Source organism: Morus notabilis, unplaced genomic scaffold, assembly GCF_000414095.1.
Source record: "Morus notabilis unplaced genomic scaffold, ASM41409v2 Scaffold177, whole genome shotgun sequence".
NCBI classification, from domain to species: Eukaryota; Viridiplantae; Streptophyta; class Magnoliopsida; order Rosales; family Moraceae; genus Morus; species Morus notabilis.
In genome coordinates this window covers 154,616-177,688 of record NW_010357654.1, presented here as the reverse complement: position 1 = coordinate 177,688, position 23,073 = coordinate 154,616, and the positions used below count along the sequence as shown (strand labels likewise).

The 23,073-nt window shown below is 30.8% G+C and overlaps 2 protein-coding genes across 2 annotated transcripts; one reads left to right on the top strand and one right to left on the bottom strand.

Annotated features, from left to right (window-relative positions):
- Positions 1 to 853: 853 nt before the first annotated feature.
- On the top strand, positions 854 to 2,805 carry LOC21399981 (dynein light chain 1, cytoplasmic). The gene is made up of 2 exons (XM_010090263.2): positions 854 to 1,171; positions 2,500 to 2,805. The coding sequence occupies exons 1-2, from the start codon at positions 1,034 to 1,036 to the stop codon at positions 2,701 to 2,703; spliced, it is 342 nt and encodes a 113-aa protein (XP_010088565.1). The 5' UTR covers positions 854 to 1,033; the 3' UTR covers positions 2,704 to 2,805.
- Positions 2,806 to 9,673: 6,868 nt separating this feature from the next.
- LOC21399979 (mitochondrial substrate carrier family protein B) lies at positions 9,674 to 13,699 on the bottom strand. The gene is made up of 7 exons (XM_024172382.1): positions 13,232 to 13,699; positions 12,172 to 12,348; positions 11,918 to 12,064; positions 11,674 to 11,775; positions 11,061 to 11,131; positions 10,825 to 10,892; positions 9,674 to 10,313 (listed from the first exon to the last, which is right to left on the bottom strand). The coding sequence occupies exons 1-7, from the start codon at positions 13,478 to 13,480 to the stop codon at positions 10,072 to 10,074; spliced, it is 1,056 nt and encodes a 351-aa protein (XP_024028150.1). The 5' UTR covers positions 13,481 to 13,699; the 3' UTR covers positions 9,674 to 10,071.
- Between the last annotated feature and the right edge of the window lie 9,374 nt (positions 13,700 to 23,073).

Sequence of the window (23,073 nt, the reverse complement as noted above, 5' to 3'; positions counted from 1 at the left end):
TTGAATTCTAAACTCGAATCGGTAAAGTGAACGGGGCCTTAATCTTCTGAGTTAATACAGTAAAGTTTAATACGAATACGATTAATTTATTATGCATGTCGAAATATAAAATTCAAACACGACTTGTATATTAACAGGTTGACAAGACACGACACGACTAACTTGTTTATTAAACAGATTATAATAGTGTCGTGTCAATCTGTTTCTCCCGTTTATAAAATGAGTTATAATAAGATCGTGTCAACCTATTTCTCAACTTGTTTTTCTTTAAAATGATATATATTTGTAAATATAGGTAATAAACGGGTTGTAATTGTGTTGTGTATTTATGTTATCTAAATATGACACGTTTAATAAAAGAATTATGGTGAGTCAATTATGAGTTGACAGGTCAACTTAAAAACGATACGCTATTTCATTTTGTTTTATGAGTTTGACATGATTTAGACTTAAATATATTTATGATAAATTCAAACCTATTAATTTTATGTGAATTTCAAATCGTGTTTCGCTACCTGAATGGTGAGTACTACATCCAAGTATGTGGACCACTTAAAAACCACCAGAGAATAATAAGAAAAAAAGAGGTAACTATCACCTATTAGTGGCAACTCATCTACAAATATGAGCTTACCAATAATGAAACCAGAAAAGGGCATTATAAATTAAAGTTGTTCTAATGCACTAACATCCAAGAGGTTTTAATTAGTCTTGACTGTAGAGAACCATTACCCTCACAGAGATTTTTTTTTCTTCCTTCTACAACTGTTCTGATATTAACAGTGTCTAATGCATACAAAAGTTTTTAGATTTGTTCAAAGGAAATCCAAAAACGCATGGGCTTATAGGGGGAACCGTGAAAATATCATAATTCAGAATTAAACCTCCACCACCTAAATATAGTTATCTTGAGAAACAACTTGTTTATAGCTTTGAACTATATATGTTTTGTTTTTACATAAGATCAGAAGGTTCTGAAGTGTCTCAACTTAGTAAGAAGTAAAGCCATCTGCTTGATCTTCTGATTTTTAAGATGTTGGAGGGAAAAGCAGTGGTGCGCGAGACCGATATGTCGCAGATAATGCAGAGCCATGTCATGGAGTTGGCTTACAAGGCCCTTGATCTGCATGAAGTTTCTGATTGTCAGTCCATTGCTCATTACATCAAGCAGGTTCACTTTGTTTCCTTAGATACCCTTTACTAGTATCAATGAATTTTTATTTTCATATATGCTTACAGTTTAAAAGAATGGAAATGGAAGTATCTTTTTTAATAGTGTATTTTTTGTTAGCAGCTTATCCTAAAAGGCCATAAGTAAAGAATAATGGGTTTTTTTTTTTTTTTTTTTTTTTTTTTCAAAAGCACTGCATGGAAAGAAAGATACAAATTCTAACTTTGAAACAAGGAACTGTTTGAAGTTATTCCCGAAAAGGGAAAACCATTTCTAAATTAGATCAAGCAAATCTTAGCAACCACTTTTGGCCAAATATAGCTTGTTTAAACGTTTCATCAAATTGTTTCATTGGAACAAAGTTAAATCTTGGGGTTCAAGAATTAAAATTGCTTGAGATTCTTTTTTGTCGTTTTTATCTCTACTTGTTTAATGGTTTTAGGGGGAGAGGTAATTAGGTTGAGCTATAGACTGAATCTTGTGTCACTAAAAGGACAGATAAAAGTATTAATTATAAGTTGAGTATATATTCTTCTTCAACTTTTGTCTACATATATACTCTGTCAAATATTCTTTTGGAATTGGAATGTAGTTGCCTTATTTGCCTAAGTGAATAGTGATAGAGGCTGATCTGAAGCTGCTGCAAAAGGCGCTAATTCGTAACTGTCACTTTCAATAAGCATTGCACTAATCTATTGTGGGATAAGACATTACAGAATTTAGTGTTTGAGTATAAAAATTACCCAGCAAAGTTCTTAATGCATTAAAGGGCCCCAGAAATACTTTGCTAACAGACTGTTCAATGTGATACTGTGATAACTCATAGCTTCCGTTTTTCACACTCGTTCCAGAAATCAAAAATATAGGATAATAGAATTTTTCTTTCAGTACTAGATTATCCCTAGGACTTTATGAATGAACAAAGTTCCAAGAATTTTGTCATGACACTGTTTGATTGTATAAGAAATTTAGCATTAACTTGTGACAGAGAACTGACATGTTATTCTATCACGCAATCCTCAGCTTCAAGTCGTGTTCGTTAATGCTAAAATGTAATTTCATTTTCATTTCGATTAAGAATACTTATAGGAACACTAACTCTAATCTCAACTTTTGTACCAAGTCAATCAATTATCGTTATTTCATTGGTATATGTTTTCGCCACATCAATTAATAATAAGAGGTTTCACCTACCAATGTAAAAATAGTAACTTGGCTGTTGGTACAAAAGTTGGGATTAGAGTTGGTGTTCTTAGCTTCTTGGATTAAAATGTCTGAGATTAAGCTCTGCATGAACTCAGCTTATGACATTTCAATTTGCTTCGCAGAAGTTTGATGAAGCTTATGGGCCCGCATGGCACTGTGTGGTCGGCAACGACTTCGGATCTTGCATTACGCATTTGTGTGGAAGTTTCATTTTCTTCCATGTGGAGATGATGGAGTTTCTTATCTTCAAGGATGGCAAAGACATTAATGAAAGCAAGGATGAGGCTATTGGAGTACTGAAGAGAGCAAATATAAATGTTTCATAAGATCTCACATCACATGTATTACTTTTCATTGCAAGAGAAATTAGATTCTAGAAATGCTAAATATACAACTCTGGTTGGAAATAAGCACTTTCTTGACAAATCAGCAACCTGTTATTTGGATTTAGTGACTACATCAATCCTGTTTCTTCAACTTAATAATATATATACATACATTTAAGCATCTATGACTATACTATGTTTAGAAATTATAGAGTATCTCCATCAAGGAGAAGACAGAACCACATGAAACGCTCCAACATTTATAGAATTGTTTCTTTCAAACTTTTTAAGCATAGCGAGTGGTCCATTGTAGCTCTTCAAATATACAAATTTCAAATTCTGCTGATATACCAGGCCAAGAGGCTTTAGAGATATTGGTCTGATCTTCATCACAAAATATCAAGGTTTTAATATCCTGAATTTGAAAACAGCTTGAGGACATGTCTCGGAAGCATAAATCTCAATATGCGGCAATCTTTCATCTGCAGTGAGCCATCAAAATTGGTTTGAACTTTCTGCATTTCTTGATTAATTGAGTTTTTGGAGCTGTTTTAGTTCAGGGCTTATGATGCAAGGATCATCACCTGCATGAGCCACAAAGACAAAACAAGAAAGAAGATTAACAAAAGCCAAAACGATATATTGTGGGCACATCTAGTAGTTTAACTTGCCTGTTAAGTTGATCATGACCAACTCTTGCATTGTCAGTAAGGGTGAGGTAATCTGCAACCCAAGGTCTAGAATACAACAAAAACATCGTCATCTAAACCTCAGGATGCAGATTACCCGATCCTAACACAATAATCAACTCCGATGGGAGCAAGTGGTTTAGCTTCTTGATATCAGGTTAATCAACAACTATTGCATTGCCAGAAAGGAAGAGGTAATCTGCATCCCGAGTGCTAGATTCAACCAACATATAGCGATCTAAACCTCAGAATGCAGATTACCACATCCTGACACAATATAAACTAAACTCCATGAAAAAGAAGATGGGAGAGAAAAGAGAACTGTTTTATTAGTACAAGCTTTGTAGTAAGGTTGGTTGAGGCCCCTATGCATATTTATAATAGTTTCTAAAGTTAATGGGGTACATATGGCATCAAATATCAATCAATGATCATGTCCCCTTTGCCAGAATCATACAATGATTCTGTTATTTCCTAAGGAAAGCCAATGATATGGTAGAACCTGGCTTTCCAAAAGAAAGTGATTGTTTCTTCCTTGACCGCTTTCTACGAGGATTGAGGATTGATAGAGATCTTCTCTTTGCTACTTAAAAATGATTCTCGCGAAACCATAGCAATCCAGTCGAAAACGCTGAAGAAAATCCAAAAAACACGGAGGAGTAATCACCGTGAATGTTAAGAGCAAAGTTCGATCGTTGTTTAGTGTGCTTCAAGCTAAACCTTTTCGGTCTATGAATCTTGAGCTTTAAGAATGCATCTGCTGATGAAGGATTCTCTAGCTATCTGTTTCATAGCTGATGAACTGAAAAGGAAAGAGGAACCAACTTATTCTATTCTCTGGCTATTGAAAGGCACACCATGCTCCAGCTCACAGCAGCTTGTTCGATCACAGGAACAAGTGAAGTATATCCACATAAAAAATAAAAAAATAAAAAAAAACTTCCAAATCTTGGAAAAAAAAGTGTAGTAATTACCACAAAATTCAGTCTAAATTCTACATCTTCATCACCACTTTCGAGTTAAAAAAACAAATGTTTGATAAATGAAACAGTTATATTTAGAACTATATCTATATATATGGGGCGTTTGATATGCGGGAATCAGTAAAAATCATATTCCCATGAAAGTGATAGAGGGTAATATGATTCCTAGAAATAATACATTACTGTGTTTGGTTACATACATGAATCTTTTTCAAATTCCAAAGAATATTACATTACTGTGTTTGGTTGTTTACATGGAAGAAGATCCATAATAATAATATTAATAAAATAATAATAATATTATTAATAAAAATAATAATAATAATAATATGATTAATAATAAATATAATAATAACAATAATAATAATAATAATAATAATAATAATATTTTCATGATTTTGAGAATCTTAAGAATTTGAATAACACCATATTGGGTGGTATTCAAATTACCTTAAAATGAGAGAAAGTGAATCCCATGGTAATCATTTTCCTGAGAATCTAAAAATTATAATTCTTGTACCAAATATAGTAATATTACAGATTCTCATTCTCATCTTTAAAATTACTGCATACCAAACGCCTCTTATATGGCTTAGAAAGCAAGTGGAACCAATAGTAAATATTTTATGCTTCTTCAGATTACTACTGCCCCACATTTCACTTTTGGAACCAATCTCTGTCTAAGGTTGCGATCACTAGAATTCCTTCTCTGGAGCAACAACGATGGAGCGGCTTTTATGGCATCTCTAATGATAATTTGCTTTTAGTAGTGGATGGACCATGCAATGGACCAGAAGAAACAGAATTACAAACAAGAAAAATGCTAAATATCATCAGTGACTAGTTTTAACCAGTCCAATTTTGTACGGTAATAACCAGTCGCCTCAAAATTGGTACGTGAATCATGGTTGGAACAACTAGCTAGAGATCGAAAAACGGGGCAAATAATTGTGTAAAGCAGCTAAAAACAATGGCCCATCGCGCCACTTGTATGAAATAATTTTGTGCATTTTGCTTTTAACCACTCAAGTTTTCAACGGGTTATTGTTTAGTACATATACTCAAAACTCGAACCATAATTTTATTATAGTGTTTTTCTCTTATAAAGAATTTAAATAAAAAAATTCACACTAATAATTCTCTCATAAAAAATTTAAATCAAAACTCAAATTATGGTTTAAATACACTTCTTAAATATATCTTTAAAAATTGTCACCTCAAACTACGTGCGTATTTAACTTAAAAAATTCTCATCAATAATTCTCTTTTATTATTATTATTTTTTTGACCGGTTAAAAATTGCGATGTCAAACTACATGGTTTTTATAAATTTGGCTCATAATTAGTTTAGCCAATTTTAACCCGAACCAAATTTAGATTAACCAACCATAAATATTGCCATGTCAAACTATACGGTTTTTATAAGCAATTTCTGTCTTGGTATCTTGGTTATAAATCCGTTGCGATCCAACATTATTGCCAGAACAAAGAAGACGAAAAAAGCTGAACTGAAACAAAATCATGGGTTAATCTCCTACTCAATCGTGTGCAAGAACCTGAAACTCTCCCAAAATGGGAATAGATTCTCATAGATTCTTTTGAAGAAGGTCCCGAAAAAATTGTACGGTCGATGAAGATCATTTTGCATATATGCAATTCAATACTGCGATAGCAACTTTTAGACCAACATTATTATCCTTTTTCTACTACCTCGTTCAATTCGTTAATTTAAATTTTTAATTTGAACTGATATGTGATTTTATATTAAAACTTTTAATTATAATAAAAAAATTAAATATAATTTTTTATAAAAATTTTTAATTATAATAAAATTTAAATTAAAAAATTAAATCGATAGAATGAACGAGTCTCGTATATATCTATATATATGTATCTTTTTCAGATGTTAATTAGTAATGAAATGACTGATGTACCAATCTTGTTTGAACGGTCTAAAAGACACAACAGAAATGATGGGGAATCTTGTGAAGTCATTTATGCATCACAAGCAACGCAACCAATGTATGCTGTAGCCAATTAATTTGCTCGCAATGTTCAATATTATTAAAAGTGTTAAAGTGGGTTTTCTTTAAAAGTGTTAAAGTGGGTTTTCTTTTTTATACTTAAATACTTTTAAAAAAAAATACTCAAATACTTTGCAGTTAAAGTAAAGAGAAGATAGAGATCAAAAGGCTATGGCTTAGGGCCGATGCTTATTCTATGTTTCTTGGTTATATCTGATTTTTTTTCTTTTATTATTTTTTATACAAATTGATGATCAGTCATGTTAGGGAAACAGCCTTTTTGCTTTATCAATAAATTTTGACCGGTGGAGTGCAGATTCGGCTACCAATATATTTATTTATGTCTGTTTATTTTACCGATTTGAGTTTAGAATTTGATTTTTGTTACAATAAAAAACTCTCAAAAATAGTCACATTAAATTTTTTTGTTACAGTAAAAAATTCTCACATAAAATCACATCTCAACTCGAATCATGCTCTGTTTTGTTTTGTTTTTTTTTTTGTTTTTCCCATGTTCTACTAATGTTATATTTTCTACGTTAATGTTTTTAAGGATTCTCATGCAGAGCCGTGGATATGATGTAAGCCACGTGTAACTAAGTCGAAACGACATATATTTAGAGATCGATTCTTTGCATGCATTAACGTTAAAGAAAAGAGAAGAAGCAATATTAACAATCTAAACTGTATTGGTGATAAGAAATAAGAACCGCAAACTGAGTTCAATCTGGCATTGTCACATAATTTATGGCCGGTATAAGTTACGAGTTTTATATGGCATAAAGTGGATGAGAAGATGATGAATAAATTGGGAAAGTCAAGCCAAGTTCAAAAGGGAAAAACCCCCAAAATTGAGAGGAAAAAAAAAACTATGATATCAAAATCTCAAATATTCAAGTGTGTCTGTTACAATAGCTAGTAGGGCATTTATAACTTGCATAGAATGATAAACAAAATAATTAACCACTAAGACATATGACATAATAAACAAATAGCGGAAACAAATAACAAAATAAAACTAAGTTGATAAGTTAAGACCAACGATAATACAAATAAATAAATACTTAAAAAAACTACTATTATAACTAAAACCTCTTATATCAGTTCACCTGTCTATAAAAGAACTCATTCTCAAGTTCGGAGGAAGCACGCAGAAATAAACTGTAGCAAGCGATACAACTATTGGAAAAGGCCACAAATGCCCACACAATTCGGTATTGATGTCTTCTTTACCCTTTTGTCTTCAATTCCTCAAACTTAGGCTCCCTTCATTTCGTTAATTTGTATCACAACTGGTACAGTATTTTCTTTCATAAAAATTTAAATTCAACTTTTCCTGTTACAGTGTTTTTTCTCACATAAATTCATTTTTAATTCAAGTTCTTAACTCAAACGAACGAAACAAACGAGAAATTAATGTGTAGTGTAGTAACAAATTGACCGACGATAATCAATGGCTTCACCACCAAATTCTTCAAAAATAATGCTCTCAATTACTGGCTTTCCAAAGTTGTGCTCCAATTGTTCCAATTTCTTCTTCAACTTCATTTTTTGGTACACCATAAGCTTCAACAACTATTTTAAGACCAATTTGATCATCCAATTCTTCAATTTTGACCCCATCAAAATGCTCCGCAAACTTCCACTTAAGCATGTTTCCAACATTAATAATTATCTCTCAACCTAACACATATGCATTTTAACTTATTTTCCTCAAAATGATACAAACTCTATCATTTTTGTGTGCTTCCTGTACGTGTTATGGTACTGGGAGAGGAAGCGGGCACAAATCTGACTTCAGGCAAGGACAGTCGTCATTTTATTTTATTTTATTGTAATTTTAAAAATGCAAATTCAAAAATATCATTGTATTTAAAAAAAAAAAAGAAAAAAAAAATAAGAGAAATGATATGTGGTTATATCGCATCAAATTTACAAAAGTTAAAAACAAATCTTACACCAAATGTCTTTTGGAAAATATTAGAAAATATTGGGGAATATTGGAATATTTTGAGAAGTTATAAAAGAACACTAGTTAATGTGCTTTGTTTTCTACTTTATGTATATCTTATTAGATGAATAATAGATTCTTGAAACCTAATATCCGATTTTTTCTAGCATAATCTCCTTTTACACTTTGCAGAAAAGCCTTTTTCTTTCCTTAACACTCCGTTGGTAAGGGGGAAAAAAAAATAGGGGGGAGAAAAACCTGCAAGAGAGAGAAAATTGTTTTTCCTTCATCTTATTTAAATGATAACAAAAAAGTATTTGATTATTATGTAAAGTATAACAAGTTTTCTCTCTAAAGTCTCTCCACTTTTAGAAGGATAAAAATAGCGGGATTCATAGATCCTTTCATCCCTTTATTTTTCTTTTTTCTTCACTATTCTCTTATTTTAAACAACTTTTCATTTAGTTTGCTGATTTAAATTTTTAATTCAAGTTAAGATGTGATTTTTTATGAGAGCTTTTTACTGTAGTAAAAAAATTAAGTTCGACTATTTTTAATAATTTTTTACTGTAACAAAATTTAAATTAAAAACTTAAATCGATAAAATGATCATGACCTTACAATTTTATTCTCTTCAAATCCTTACTCTATACGCTCTCACTATCGACACAAGACTGATCGCAATTGGACTACCAAAGCTAGTCCGATCATGCAAACACGTTGATTCTTCTTTAATTTTTTTTTTTTTTTCACTCATTTCATTTAGTTTTTAAACTATTTTATAAAATTTTAAATAATTAATGGATAATGGCTAAAATAATATTTAAATAATAATTGTCGGGAGTATTTTTATTATGTCAAGATCTTTGAACAATGAAAGGATTTGTTATCTACCTCTTTTGAAATACTTAAAAGATGATTTTAGTCTAAAAATAAAAAGAATACTTTTTAATTGTGAAAACCGCAGGGACAAACATGAAATTTGAGTAAACCTCAAGAAATACTTTCGATTTTATCGTTTTTTAACATAGAACAAAATTGTCTTTCTCCGCTCTTAAACAATCTGTTCTCAGCAAGATTAACAAATATATATATATATATATATATGTTCTTAGCAAAAAATTTGTTCTCGGGATTTCAGGCACCAACCACATGGTTCCAGAAAATTCTTGCTCAGCATATAGACAGTCTGTACCGCACATATTTCTCGTACATAATTATCTTTCCAAAAATAAATTGGTCAACAGGTAGTAAATAGAAGAAAACAAATGGGAGCCAACACAGCTAGTTAAAAAAAAAAACAAAAATAAATAAATATATAAATAAAATAAGGTTTCAACACAAAGGTGACGCTCTAACAACTAACAAACAAGCTTGCCGCAACAAAAATGTGATGTTGATAATTATCAACAAATAAATGTTAAGAGGTTACCTCCAAAATATTTTGAGATTGGGTACATAATGTGGAACATGAAGCAAAATACCTATACACGAAAAAATAATCGACTATTGGCAGCAACTGCAAAATTTACCACCATAGAATATCTGATGAACTACCACAGAAATCTTAACTGCCACAGAAATCTTTTTTCCTATATATCCCCTAATTTCTCTACTTAATTACTTTTAGCTTATGTTTTAAGTATCAAAATACTCGAAACCCGAACCTGCTAACCGGTTTGAGGAGCACAGCTAATGTTTGAAATGGGAGACTGAAGCAACTAATAACTTGTTTGGAAGCTCGACAAAAAGATCTTCAGCGTTTCGTAGGTCATGAACACAATGCCTACACCCGGAACAACCTTGTAGTATTCTGGCAGAATGCCTCTATACAAGCCTCGCAGGCCTTCGGTCTTGAATATATGCCTAAATGCCCCGGATAAGCCATTATTATAGACTCGTGCTCGACCACAAGCCCCCTCCAGTTGCATCCGTCGTCTCACAAGATCAAGAGGGAATGTTGCTGAAAGACAATAGGAAGAAAAATTAAGAACCACACAGATATTAGAAAAGCCCACAATTTATACGAGTCTCCCTATCCTATTTTATTTGGTTTTATTTGATTCACTACCCTCCGTTCTTGTTCCTTTCACTCGATGTCAAAGACCACATTATTAAGCCGTTTACATCATCAATCCTTGAATTCAGGCCCACAAAACTCTATTTGTCCTCCTATAAACCACACATTTAAGTAGTGGCCCTGCAATCTTTAAACCTCAGTTATCATTTTTCCATCCTTTTCTACCAATTACTTGTATGAACCAATTCTATCGCCGGTAAAAAGCCTAAAATTGTAAATTATTTTAAGCATTGGCCAATTATCATGGCCTTATCTTTGTCTGTATGGGGTATAACCAAAGAAACATTTCTCTCCTTTCTTTGCACAGATATCAAAACAATGAAGAGAAGCCAGATTAAGAACTTTAAGCCAAAACTCTGAACAAAAATCATAATGAAAAGTGAGGGGAACTTACCTGTTGATGATGCGATGCCTGAAAGACTACCGCAAGCAAGACTGACCATGACAGTTGAATCATTAGGCCTGAATCAAAAGGATCAGTGAGAATATTACAACCAAATGCACCAACAGAGTATGACAAGACCATTGAACAATTATGTCCCATTTCATCAATTCCTTTCATTTTATTTATTTACTTTTTCCTCAAAATCAAATCTTATCAAGTTACCTATGAAAAGATGCGGTTCTCACCTATGAGATTGCCAATAAGATCTTAATGTCTCATAAACAGAGAAACTTATTGCTATACTTGGTCCTACACCCTGCATCAAGAAAAAAAATAATAAAAAAAAGGCAATGCAATTGCAAATCAACACCAATGTAACTATTCAATAAGAGCATCTCCAATGTAATGTTATAATTGACATGCCAATTGTAAATTTAACACTTGAGTGCAAAAAATACTCTCCAATGCAATGCTATTTATTGTGGCAAATTTGCCATATGCTATACTTTGTGGTAAATTTCCCACCAAGTATAGCATATGGCAAATTTGGCACTTGATTCCTATCAATTGATATGGTTGCTTTTTCATTCAATCATTACAACTTTTGCTTTTTAAAATTAAAAATTAACTTTTACAACTTTCAAAGTTTAATGAATATAGGAAAAGTAGATTTCAGCTTTTGAAATAGCATTACGCATTGAAACACAAATGAAAATAACAAATGCTATCATACTTTTTTGTGTCAAATATACAATTGGCATTAGCATTTGCATTGGAGATGGTCTAAGGACAGATTTAAGCACATCAGAACACCAAAATAAATATGAATAAATGAATCGAAGGATGATGGAAATATACCAGCAATGTTGGTCCAAGTCCTTTATATAAGCCCAAAAAACCTTCTTCTCTGCAAATGGTATCAAACGCATGCCAGATGCCCCTATAGTATATCACGTTTCTCTGCGAAGTTTAAAAACTGGTGAAAATCAAACTGAAAAGACATAAGGAATGGGAAGGTTATAGAGTATAGACCACAACAACAACTAAAATAATCATTAACAAGAATCTCCAAGAGTGATATAAAGTATTTTTCCCTAGTTACCTGTGCTGCAAGCCGCGTCCTCACAAGATCCAATGGATACGTTGCCGAGGCAGCCGTAATTCCTGCCATTCCACCGCCAACAAAGTGTACAAAAAGGTCTGTACTTGCATTACCCTTGTAATTTTCTCTGAGAATGGAATGCAGCAACTGAAAAAACAGAAGACAAATATGGTTAAATTAGCTTAGATGAATAAGATATTAAAAATAAATAAAAAATAACTGCACAGTTGTATTAGAAAGACAGCTGCCCTTACATTCTTGTAGCGTTCATAAGCATAGAAGTTCACAGAAGAATAAGGAAGACGGTGAGCAATTGTAACCAGATTGCCTCTCCAAAATGCTCTAAAACCTTCTTCATTTAAAATACGAGAAGCTTCATGCCATATGCTTGCCTTACTCAATGCTGCAACATCAGAGTGCATTCCTTGCACCTAAAGCATACAATACAAAACGAAATGAAATTCCAAACCGCAAAGTAAGACATATTGTCCAACGAGTTCAAGAATAGAAATGAAAGAAACCAGTACACAGGTGACGTCTTAGAAACTTTAGGAACGCCATCATTACTAATATCCCACAAGACAAAAGCAAAGATAGATGGTCAACATTTCTCAAAATGATTGTTGAACATACAGTGTTCAAATCTTCAAAACAGGACTAGTAATAATTCTCATCTCTCCGGCTCTTAATCATTTCTGAGGAAGAAATCACAGAACCAACAGTCCTAAAACAACCCGAAACCTCATTGACAACCAGTTAAAATACAATGTCTCACTAAGAGTAAGTAGTACTCTGCTCAAACCAACATATTTAAAAATTAAAAATGTTAATGAAAAAAGGTCAAGGTTAGAGATTTCCACAAATGAGAACACTTCCAAGAGACTCATATACATCAGAACTCATGACAATACTACCAATAATCCATTTTGGGCCTTAAGTAATAAGTTCGCGCCTTCTACCATCTTTACAATATCTTAGACAACCCATTCTTCTCACTGAGTATTCCAAATTGACAACCTCAACGCTCAAACACACACACAAAAGAGGGTTGAAAAAAGAAGGGAAAAAAGAGTCCCAATTTCCCCATTTTGAACAATGAAGAGTGCATTTTGATGCCAGAATTTCCAAAAACAAGAGGAGAAAAAAAAAACACCAGAACAGCAAACCCCCCAAATCTCCACCAATTAAGAATATCTGAATAGAACACATCGTAAAAAGACGCCAGATTTAAAAAAAAAAAAAAAAAAAGAACAGAATAAACAATCTCGGAAACTACGATAGTCGAACACAAGGAAGAGGATCCAAAAACCGAACCTGAAAGAGAATAGTGAGGCGAGCGAGAGGAGCCGTGCAGGTCTTGCTGAAAGCGCCGGCGATTCCTCCGGCGAGAAAGTGCACCGTCCCCATGTGCGATTGCTGATTCAACGACTGCTTCACCTGGCTCTGTTGTTGTTGTTGTTGTTGTTGAGGCTGTGGCTCAAACAATTTTCTCGCGCCGCCATCGACGACGCTTCCGTGAGCTGAGTTAAGAGCTCTTTGCCCAACTCGAGCTTCCATTTTCATGCCCGAACTTTTCTTCTCTTCTTCTTCTTCCTCTTCTCTCTCAGAATCGTCGATTTCTGTGAGAAGTTGGTGGGTTAAGAACTCGTTCTCGCATGGGTTTTGTATGTGGAATCCGTTGAATTTGAATTGGTAAGGAAAATGAATGAGAAAATTTCGAGGGAAACGAGCGAGAAAAATCCCCCTCCTTTTCTTTGCTTACGCCTTACAGTGGGGAAGGAAGAAAAACCCTAATGGGAAATGTGAACTTGACTGTTGTTTCGTTATTACCATTTACCATGCCTCTTCGCCTTTGTCACCGTCCAAAATATTTTATTATTCAAAATTAAAATAATTAAATCATTTAATTAATTTGTTTCGTTATTACCGTGGCTGATGGCTCTTAGCCTTTGTCATCATCCAAAATACTCGGTATTTTTATTTCACAATTTAATTTTTTAATTTAAATTGTATGTAAGAAAAAAAAATGTAATTTTTATAAGAGAAAATATTATATCAATACAATTTGAGTTGTAAAAAAATGAGATCTTTATTATTCAAATTAAAATAATTAATTCATTAATATAAAAAATTAATGATTAATTATAAAAATTTCTCTTAAACTATGACTCGTCTAACACTTTTGTCGTATTTAGAATTGTTCTTATTTTTTTCATATTTTTTGAGAAAAAAATGAAAACGATTTCAAAACAGTGTTTGGTACAATTAAAGATAAAAAATAAAAATAAAAATGATTTTTTTGTTTAGTGTAAAATGAGAAAGAAATGAAAAATGATTTTAGCCGTTTTTCATTTTTTGTTTTCATTTTCTCCTCTCTCGAGCAGAGAGAGACATTAATAGATTTTTTTTATACTGTAAATAATCTCTTAATAACAACTCAAGTTCTTAACTTGAGTTGTGATACAAACATAGTAGTGTTTAAGTTTAATTTAGAGAAATGATCCTCTAACAATGATAAAGATTTTGGTGTAAATGTGATTGAGTGCTTGAAAATAAAATCAGTAGAGGTCTTTTTCTTTCTATGGAAAAAAGTAGAGTTTTGTTATGGTAAAAGTTTTTAATTCAAACATATGTTAGTTGCCTAAGTCCTGTTTTAATTTCTATTTAAAAATAAAGTGCAGTAAAAACTTTCTTTATAGTTCTTCATTAGTCATTTATTCACCTTTTTGTTTTAAGGCTTCGAATAAAATGGATGAAAATGATGTTTTTATCAGAATTTATTGACCATCAATGAATTTACCTTAAAATAAACGTGTTTAAAATGTTAAAGACTAATATGCTCTTGATTTACTTTTAAGAGTATGCTTACTTACCAAGATTGAAGAATAGGGGAAGAGAATGTGAGTCAATCTCATATTTATTTGTTCTTTTTTATTCTAAAATAGGAGTGAGATTGGTGGGTCTCACTCAAATTTAAGATTGAAAAATGGAATTAGCACTCCTATACCCCCTTAATATTGAGACTCACATTCCTTATATTAACATTAAATTACTATTATACCCCTATTTTACTTATAAATATAAAAATAAAATTTAAAAAATAATGATTACAACCTATATTTATTATTTTATTTGGCTAATATTATATTATTGTGAACTTAATAATAAATATGTACTTTATTTTGTTTAATAAATTAATAATATATTTTAATTTTATAACATTATTTTTTATTTTTGTTTATTTTATTTAAATTTTGACAATTTATTTTCATATTTTAAATAAGTGTACAATTTATATTTATTATTTTATTACTCTATTATTATACTAAATATTTTAATTATGATTAATTTTAATATAATAAGTACACAATTTATTTTTAAAATTAAAAATATAAAATTGACTTAAAGGGTATATTAATACTTTTACACTAGTTCATTCTAATTTTTGGTGTAAGTAACTATATGAATGAGATTTGAAGTTATTTTGATTTTTGAATCCTGTCACTAAGTAAATAAGCTATTTTGACTCTAATCCTGCTAACTCCGATTCATATTTATTCCGATTATGCGTATCTAAACATCACATTAGAGAAAAAAATTGTGCATGGCCCTTGAACTCAAAAGTTGGCCAGTACAATTATATATCTAGAAAAAAAAAAAAAAAAAAAAGGATTGTGCAATGATACTTTTGTGCTTTGCTGGTGTTAAGGACCAAACCAAATGAATTCTCAAATTCTTAGAAAAAAAATTCTCAAAAAAAATATCAACAACTGATTGATTAATTCTTAAAAATAAATAGGTAGATAAATAATATTTAAACAAACGTTTTTTCCCTTTAAAAAAAAAACATAGGGCTTTTTCGTTGTTTAGACTTTAGACTGGTTCTTTATTCTTCCAAACTCAAAAAGGTGTCGTGGTTTAAAAAAAAAAATCTAAACTCAAAGGACACGCTACAACAAAACAAAAACAAGGACACCCTCAAAGGACACGCTTTAAATTTGGACTATTTTTCTCCCACTTCCTACCAAATTGATTTGGGTTATTTTACCATTTTATATTTACTATTTTATAACATACATGTCGATTTTGTTTAGAAAATATAGATGTGATTTGAAGTCCTGCATTTTTATACCATCATATGTACATTTAGATACACAAAATATCCAAAATAACTTAAAAATACTTGAGATGCCCTTCAAATGAAAAGAAAAACTATGAACTTTTGAAAGAAAGTTTCGATACAAATTATTTATTTAACTTTTTCTCAAGTTTTTATTTTTTTATTTTTTTTTCTTTTCTCTTTCTAAGGGTATTTACTGTTTTAGACATTTTAATATCGAAATTGAGTGTTGATTGAGAAAATATATCAATGCATATTTGCATGTTTTTTTCACAACTTAAATTACAATTCAAATTTTTTCTCTCACAAAAATTTAAATTCAATTCTTTTACTATAGTGTTTTTCTCACATAAAATTCAATTTTAAACCCTAATTTTCAACTCAAGTTGTGGAAAAAAAAAAATGATCAAGAATTCAAAGGTCAATATCCCAAGTTACCTTTTTTTCTTAAGAATAATATCTTTTGCTTTCCACTTTCTCCCTCTCTATTTTTCATGGCAATTGCTACATTCAATTCTCGTTACTCTTCTGGTATTTTTTCTTCACCATTTTTTACTGGACTATTGACCATCCAAGTAAAAGAATAAATATAAGTACAGAGAACTAGAAGAATTGGTCATGTTTTTGTGTTTGGTTCGCATTGATATTTTCCATTCTAAAGACTATAAAATAAATAGAGAAAGAAAACCACAGAAATTAGTCAAGTTCATATTTGAATGTGCTCAATTTGTGGTCACATGGCAATTGGTGATAATCTATAATTTTTGTCTTTACATCGTTATATTTATTTTTATGATTATTATCTCTAATCCCTAACATGCATAAAAAGACAAGAAAGGTTTTTTCTTCTTGCACTAAACGATGCCACGTGTTGATTTTTTCTCTTTTTTTATTTAACTTCTACTCCTTTTTTTTTTTTTTTGCTTTTTATTTTCATATTAGCTTTTTAGTTATTTTGTCAAGTGCTTTGTGTTCATAAACACCTTATTTATATCTTTCTTTCAATATTTTTATTTTTCTCTTTCTTTTAATTAAAATAAACCCTTTTAAATACGTCATTACTTAAGCATTTTTTAATCAAAAGTGAGTTTCTCTAGTAGGAACATAAAAATATGAGCTATCGGTATGTTCTACTTTTAACTGTTAAATATGTGTTAAAAACTGTATATTCTACATACATTTAGTTGATATGATTTTAATTAAATTTAATGGTTAGAAAATGACCCTACCAGTAGAGATGTCCTATATAACTTTATTTTTTTTATGTCCTATATAACTTTATTTTTTTTCTTTTTTCAATTTGATTTTTTAAAAATACATTTTTTTTCTCTTACTCCAATTATCGAACTTGGCTTTTAAGAACGCTACATGTTTTAATACGGGATCTAACTTACAAAATTATATAACATGGCTCAGCTAGTTACATATATAAATTTAAATCTAATCTAAGTTTTTAGTCATGTATCACACTCTCCTTATTTCCTTCATTTTTTTTGTTTTTCTTTTTTACCGTTTTTTTTTCCTTTTTCTCTGTTTTTTTTTTTTTTTTTTCATTTAAGACTCCTATACAATTTATTTTTTTAGATGTGTCTTTTCATACACGTTTTGTTCGCTTTTATTGTTTTAAAATAAATTTTAACTTAACTTCGCCAAATGCTCATGTAGATGCTCCGTTCATTTCGCTGATTCGAGTTTAAAATTTGAATTTTATTACAGTAAAAAGCTCTCAGAAACAGTCACATCTAACTTTTTTGCTACAGTAAAAAGCTCTCACACAAAATCATAAATCAACTCAAATTACAAACTCGAATCAGCGAAATGAACGGGCCCTTTAATTCTCTTTTGATGCGTTTTTTGAAATATTTTTTCCCCTTTCTCGATCATATTAAATATTTTTTTTCTTATTATATCAGAAGTGATCCTTATAAATATTATAATTATTTTAATTAGCCCACTAAAGCAATTTTTTCTTAAACATGTATTTTTTCACATAATCCTTGCACTTTTTTTCTTGATAACTACTCTTTTTTCTAAATTCTCACTGTTGAGGTAAGTTTTATTAAATATGTCCCTATTATGCTACTTTTTCTTTTTTTTTCTCCGTCTTGCCTAATAAATAATCTCAACATATATACAACAACGGAAGAAAAGCCTCTCTGTCGTTTAACCAAAAGACATTGTTCAGCATAAACGACATATCATTTTGACGTTATACCATAAACGACAATGTTGTGTCATAAATCACATAAAACACATCATTTTGAAGTAACTATAAAGTACGGTGCTGTTTTAATGTTGGTTAACTTGAAGACGACATATCGTGACGTGTTTCAGATTTGTAGGCCCCGTTCATTTCGCTGATTCGAGTTTAGAATTCGAGTTTTGCTATAGTAAAAAGCTCTCACAAACAATCACATCTAACTTTTTTGCTACAGTAAAAAGCTCTCACATAAAATCACATCTCAACTCGAATTAAAAATTTAAATCAGCGAACTAAACGGGCCCTACGGTTATTTATGTTATGGGAAAGATATGCCGTTTTTACTCAAAATTTCTCGTCAATTGACGTAAAAAACGACATCCTTTGTGGATTTATCCCAGACGTACACTAAATACACCTAAAAAAAAAAAAAAAAAAAAAAAAAAAAAAAAAAAAAAAGAAGAAACAATGACTTGGAAATCCAGTCAAAAAAAACTCTCTTCCACAAAAAATGAGACTTTTTCGGATAGACCTTCCTACCGATAATACTAGTCTATGTCAATCTCTAATTTATTCAGTCATGTTTTATTTTTGTGTTTGTTTTATTTTATTTTTTTACCTTTTCTATTCTTTTCACTCTAGTTTATTGTTACTTTTTATTTTCTTGGCTTAAAATTCCTATACATTTTTTTTGCTCCCTTTTTTTAAAAAAAAAACTTTTTCTTCTTTTCTTTTACCTATTGTCATTTTTTTTTTTGTTTTTTCCTCTATTATTCTTTCACATTTTATTTTTTTACAATATCTTTTTTGAAATACTATCCTTTTCTCACTTTCTTTTAATTAAAATAATTCTTTTCAAATATCTCTCTACTTAAATTTTTTTTTTTCAAAACTCTTAAATTTAATTTTGATTCTTGATGTGATTTTTGAAATATTTTTTCCTCTTATTCCAATTATTGGACTTAATTTTTAAAAGACTGTGTGTTTTAACGCAGTTACAAACTTATAAACTTATTTATCAGCACGTGACTCAACTAATTACATAAATAAAAGAGTCAAAACCTCTTTTCACTAACTCTCGTCCACTTACTAGTGTCAACTTCTCTCTCTCTTTTTTGTTTGTATTTTACCTTTTATGATTTTTTCCTTTTGTTTTTTTTTTTTTTTTTGTTTCTCTTTATCAAAAAGTGCTCTACAATTAATTACTACAACACTTCTTTTTAAATACTTTTTTACGGTTTTCTTTCTATTAATTTAAATGTGTCCTCATTTATGTTTTTCCCTTTTCACCAAACACATCTCTAAGGTGTAGTTCTTTTTCTATGTGTTTTTTTTTCCCTCTCTTGGTCATACCAAAATAATTTTTCTAATGTGCCTATAATTTTTTTCCCGTCTAATCCTTATTATATCAGTAGTGATCCTTATAAATAACTATTTTTCCTAATTAGACAATAGTCTACTGAAACAAATTTTCTTTAAGTGTGTCTCTTTTCAACAGTTTATTTATATAAACTTGTCAACTATTATTTTCTCATACATACCTATTCTCTAATTTGTTTTTGTTGACTTTACATTTCTTAAATATGATTTTATTTAAATATTTTCCCGCGGTCTAAACTACTATTTTTCATATGTATCACCTAATTAATGTTATGCCTAATTTGCGTACTAAATTTAGTAATTTTATGTGTACATGTTTTACTTCTACTTCTGTATACATGTGTAATATTCAGTTAAAATGCACGTTCCACTGTTCTTTTTTTTTTTTTTTTTTGGTATCCATTGCCTTTTTTGTTCTCTTTTTCTTTTTGCCGAAGCTCCTTTATATTTTAATATTTTTTATGACAGGCTTCTTCGAAATACTTATTTTTTCACGATTATTTAAATTTTAATTTTCTTTTTTGTCCCTCAAAGCTTGCCCTATAGTTTTAATTTTTTAATGTGTTTCTTTGAATTACTTTTCCCCGCTTGGTCCTATTACTTTTTTTTAATTCCTTGTTTTTTTTTCTTTTTTTTTAACTTGTCTTCTTTCTTCTTGGTTTTCGTTATTCTTTTTTTTTTTTAAACGTTTACTTTTATAATGTAATATGTTAATGTAAAATATATATCATCTTTTTTTTTTTTTTTTGCTTTTAATTTGTATCTATTATGTAACAACTCTTTCCATATATATCCCCGCTTAAGTATTATTTTTTATATTCTATAAAACATTATTTTATCAAATGTGGTACTATAAGTAACATTTTTTAATTACCCTATTGGAATAATTTATTTTTCAAATTTTCTGTATCTAAACCCCATTTTTCCTCTCAATATGACCCTAATAAATTTCCTCTGTGGTTTGTCTTTTATCCCTTATTTCTTCTTCCTTTCTTCCTTTCTTCCTTTCTTCGTGATAGTGATCTTTATATTCCATTTTGTTATTCGTTTTTTCTTCTTAATCTTAGTAACCTTATATTTTAATGTGTTTTCCCAAACACTTTTTCCTTTTTATTTAGCCGATTAAAGTAATTGTTCAAACATATCCCAACTTAAATATTTTACAGTTCTCTAAAATATTCTTATGACAAATGAGACCTTTTTAATTACCCCACTAAATAATTTTTTCCAAATGTATTTTTACTTCAAAATTTTTCTCCTCCCCTCAAAAAAAAAAAAAAAAAAAAATTCTCCTTCTCATGTGTACATGTAATTTGTTTTCTATTTGATTGTTCATATCAAAATATTTATGGTTGACGGAGGAATTTCGTCAACAAGATTACGCCGAATTACCTCTCGGTAGTCTGTTGGGTTACCGGTTAAAACTAGTTATATTCTTAGATTTATGCAACTGATTGTGTTTGTTTTTTAAGTATATTAAAAGATGTATCGACTTGTCTTTTTAAACGAAAGTAGAAAACACACAGGTTTATAGTGGTTCACTCTATCAAAAAAGAGCTACATCCATTGCTTATTGTATTTTTCTTTGTTTTTCAAAGGTTACCAAAAAAAAAAAAAAAAAACTATCTTTTCTCTCTGAGGCTTTGCCCCTTTTATAGCCTACAGATTACATATGGGTATCTTTGGGGCGGACCGTCACCGGGGGTTCTCTGATGGTTTCTCTCTAGTGGCCTATTATCCTACCTGCCTAGACTGTAGCCTCTCAGCACCTTTTGGACTGTTCACTCACCCACTTTGTCCACTATTGCGGCTCTGCGAATTCTCTGTGATTTCTATTGGTCCGTTCTAAGCGGTTTATGGGCAGGTAATCATTTCCTGTGCTACTGACCTTCTCCAAACCCAGATGTAACCTAGGGATTTCCTCATTGTCACCTCATCTTTCTTGGGACGTGGACTCATACTCATGTGTTATGTCCTCTGCGCCTACATTATACTTCACAGGGCGTGGCCTCTGTCTCGGTCGACCCCCTCACGGTACCGCTTCTGCTGCGAACAAATCATGCAGGCCTCGACTGTATATAGGGTCGATGGTTGCATGAATCATCTCATACGATCAGCCTTTTCACCATATGACGAATGGGGAAATGAGTTTTAGGCGCCGACAGCTACCCGCCATGACGGGTTTTGGGCCACGTGGAGTATGATCGTCGCCCGACATGTCAACGTATATTTTCCTACACAACATTTATTAAAAGCATGAATTAGTACTCTCAGTTCCCTACTTATATATATACATGTATATTTTCTTTTTGGTGGCACATAGGGGTGTAAATCGGCCGGGTAGGGTCGGGGTGAGCCGAAAAATTGAGCCTATCCGACCAGTGCGGGTTGAGAAAATTTTAGGCCACGACACTCTCTTAAATCTACAAACCCACAACCTTTCGGGTGACCTCGGGTAGAGTCGGGTTACTCGGGTTGGTGAAAATCAATTTTAATCTATGACTTCATACCTCTTTTAATAGTCCAAAAGCATAAACAATAAGGAGATGCAATAAAATCTTGAGAAGCAAAATAGTCCATATAAAATAAACAGTTTAATCCAAAATAAATAGTCCATATAAAAATAAACAGTCTATATAAAGAAAGTCACAAAATAAGAAATTTAGTCCACTCTAAACTGTTTAATCCAGAATAATAACACATTCATTTCCAACTTGCCCCTCATGTGTTGCAATAGAATTTGACAAATCTTGAGAAGAAAACATAACAAAAAAAATCATCAAAATTAAGTTTAGAATAACAAAATAAACAACAAGGAGATGAAATAAAATTAAAAAAAATAATAAGTAAAATGTAAAAAGATTACCTAACTCAATTCCGAACCCATAAACACAAATCCTAATTGATCATTGCTCCTCATCAATTCTTCCTTTCCCACTAACAAATATACCATCGAGAAACTTACGAATATCTTTCTTCTTCACTCGGCACTTCTATCAAAACAAAATAAAAACTTAGCCTTAGAATATTGAATCGATATTTTTTTATATTTTAACCAAATGCATGTATTTTCAAGTAATAAATATACACCTAGTTTATCAATATTTTCATATTTTAACCAAATGCATGTATTTTCAAGTAATAAATATACACCTAGTTTATCAATATTTTCATATTTTAATCAAAGCAGCAGATTGCGATACAAGCTCAATGTCATTTCCATCCAAAATGAGCTCATCCTTAACGTTCTCCGACCGTATAACAGTTACACCATCGAGCATATGAACCTTTCTAACCTAGAGAATACAAAACATAAAACTAAAAGGAATAAACATAAAAAAAATCGTGATCCTAACTGTTATTGTTACAAAACACGAGCAGGAGGAGCAGAAATATGCAGAATTGCAAACAACCACAGGTTCTCAAATAAACCAACAACAATTGAAATGGATTGAA

Bases quoted from the DNA above. Each gene is read 5' to 3' on its own strand.
- LOC21399981 (XM_010090263.2), top strand. From the start codon at position 1,034: ATGTTGGAGGGAAAAGCAGTGGTGCGCGAGACCGATATGTCGCAGATA. The intron at 1,172-2,499 runs GTTCACTTTGTT...TTTGCTTCGCAG, and splicing joins TTGCTCATTACATCAAGCAG to AAGTTTGATGAAGCTTATGG.
- LOC21399979 (XM_024172382.1), bottom strand. From the start codon at position 13,480: ATGAAAATGGAAGCTCGAGTTGGGCAAAGAGCTCTTAACTCAGCTCAC. The intron at 11,776-11,917 runs GTAACTAGGGAA...TAAACTTCGCAG, and splicing joins GGACGCGGCTTGCAGCACAG to AGAAACGTGATATACTATAG. The intron at 10,893-11,060 runs GTGAGAACCGCA...CTTTTGATTCAG, and splicing joins TCTTATTGGCAATCTCATAG to GCCTAATGATTCAACTGTCA.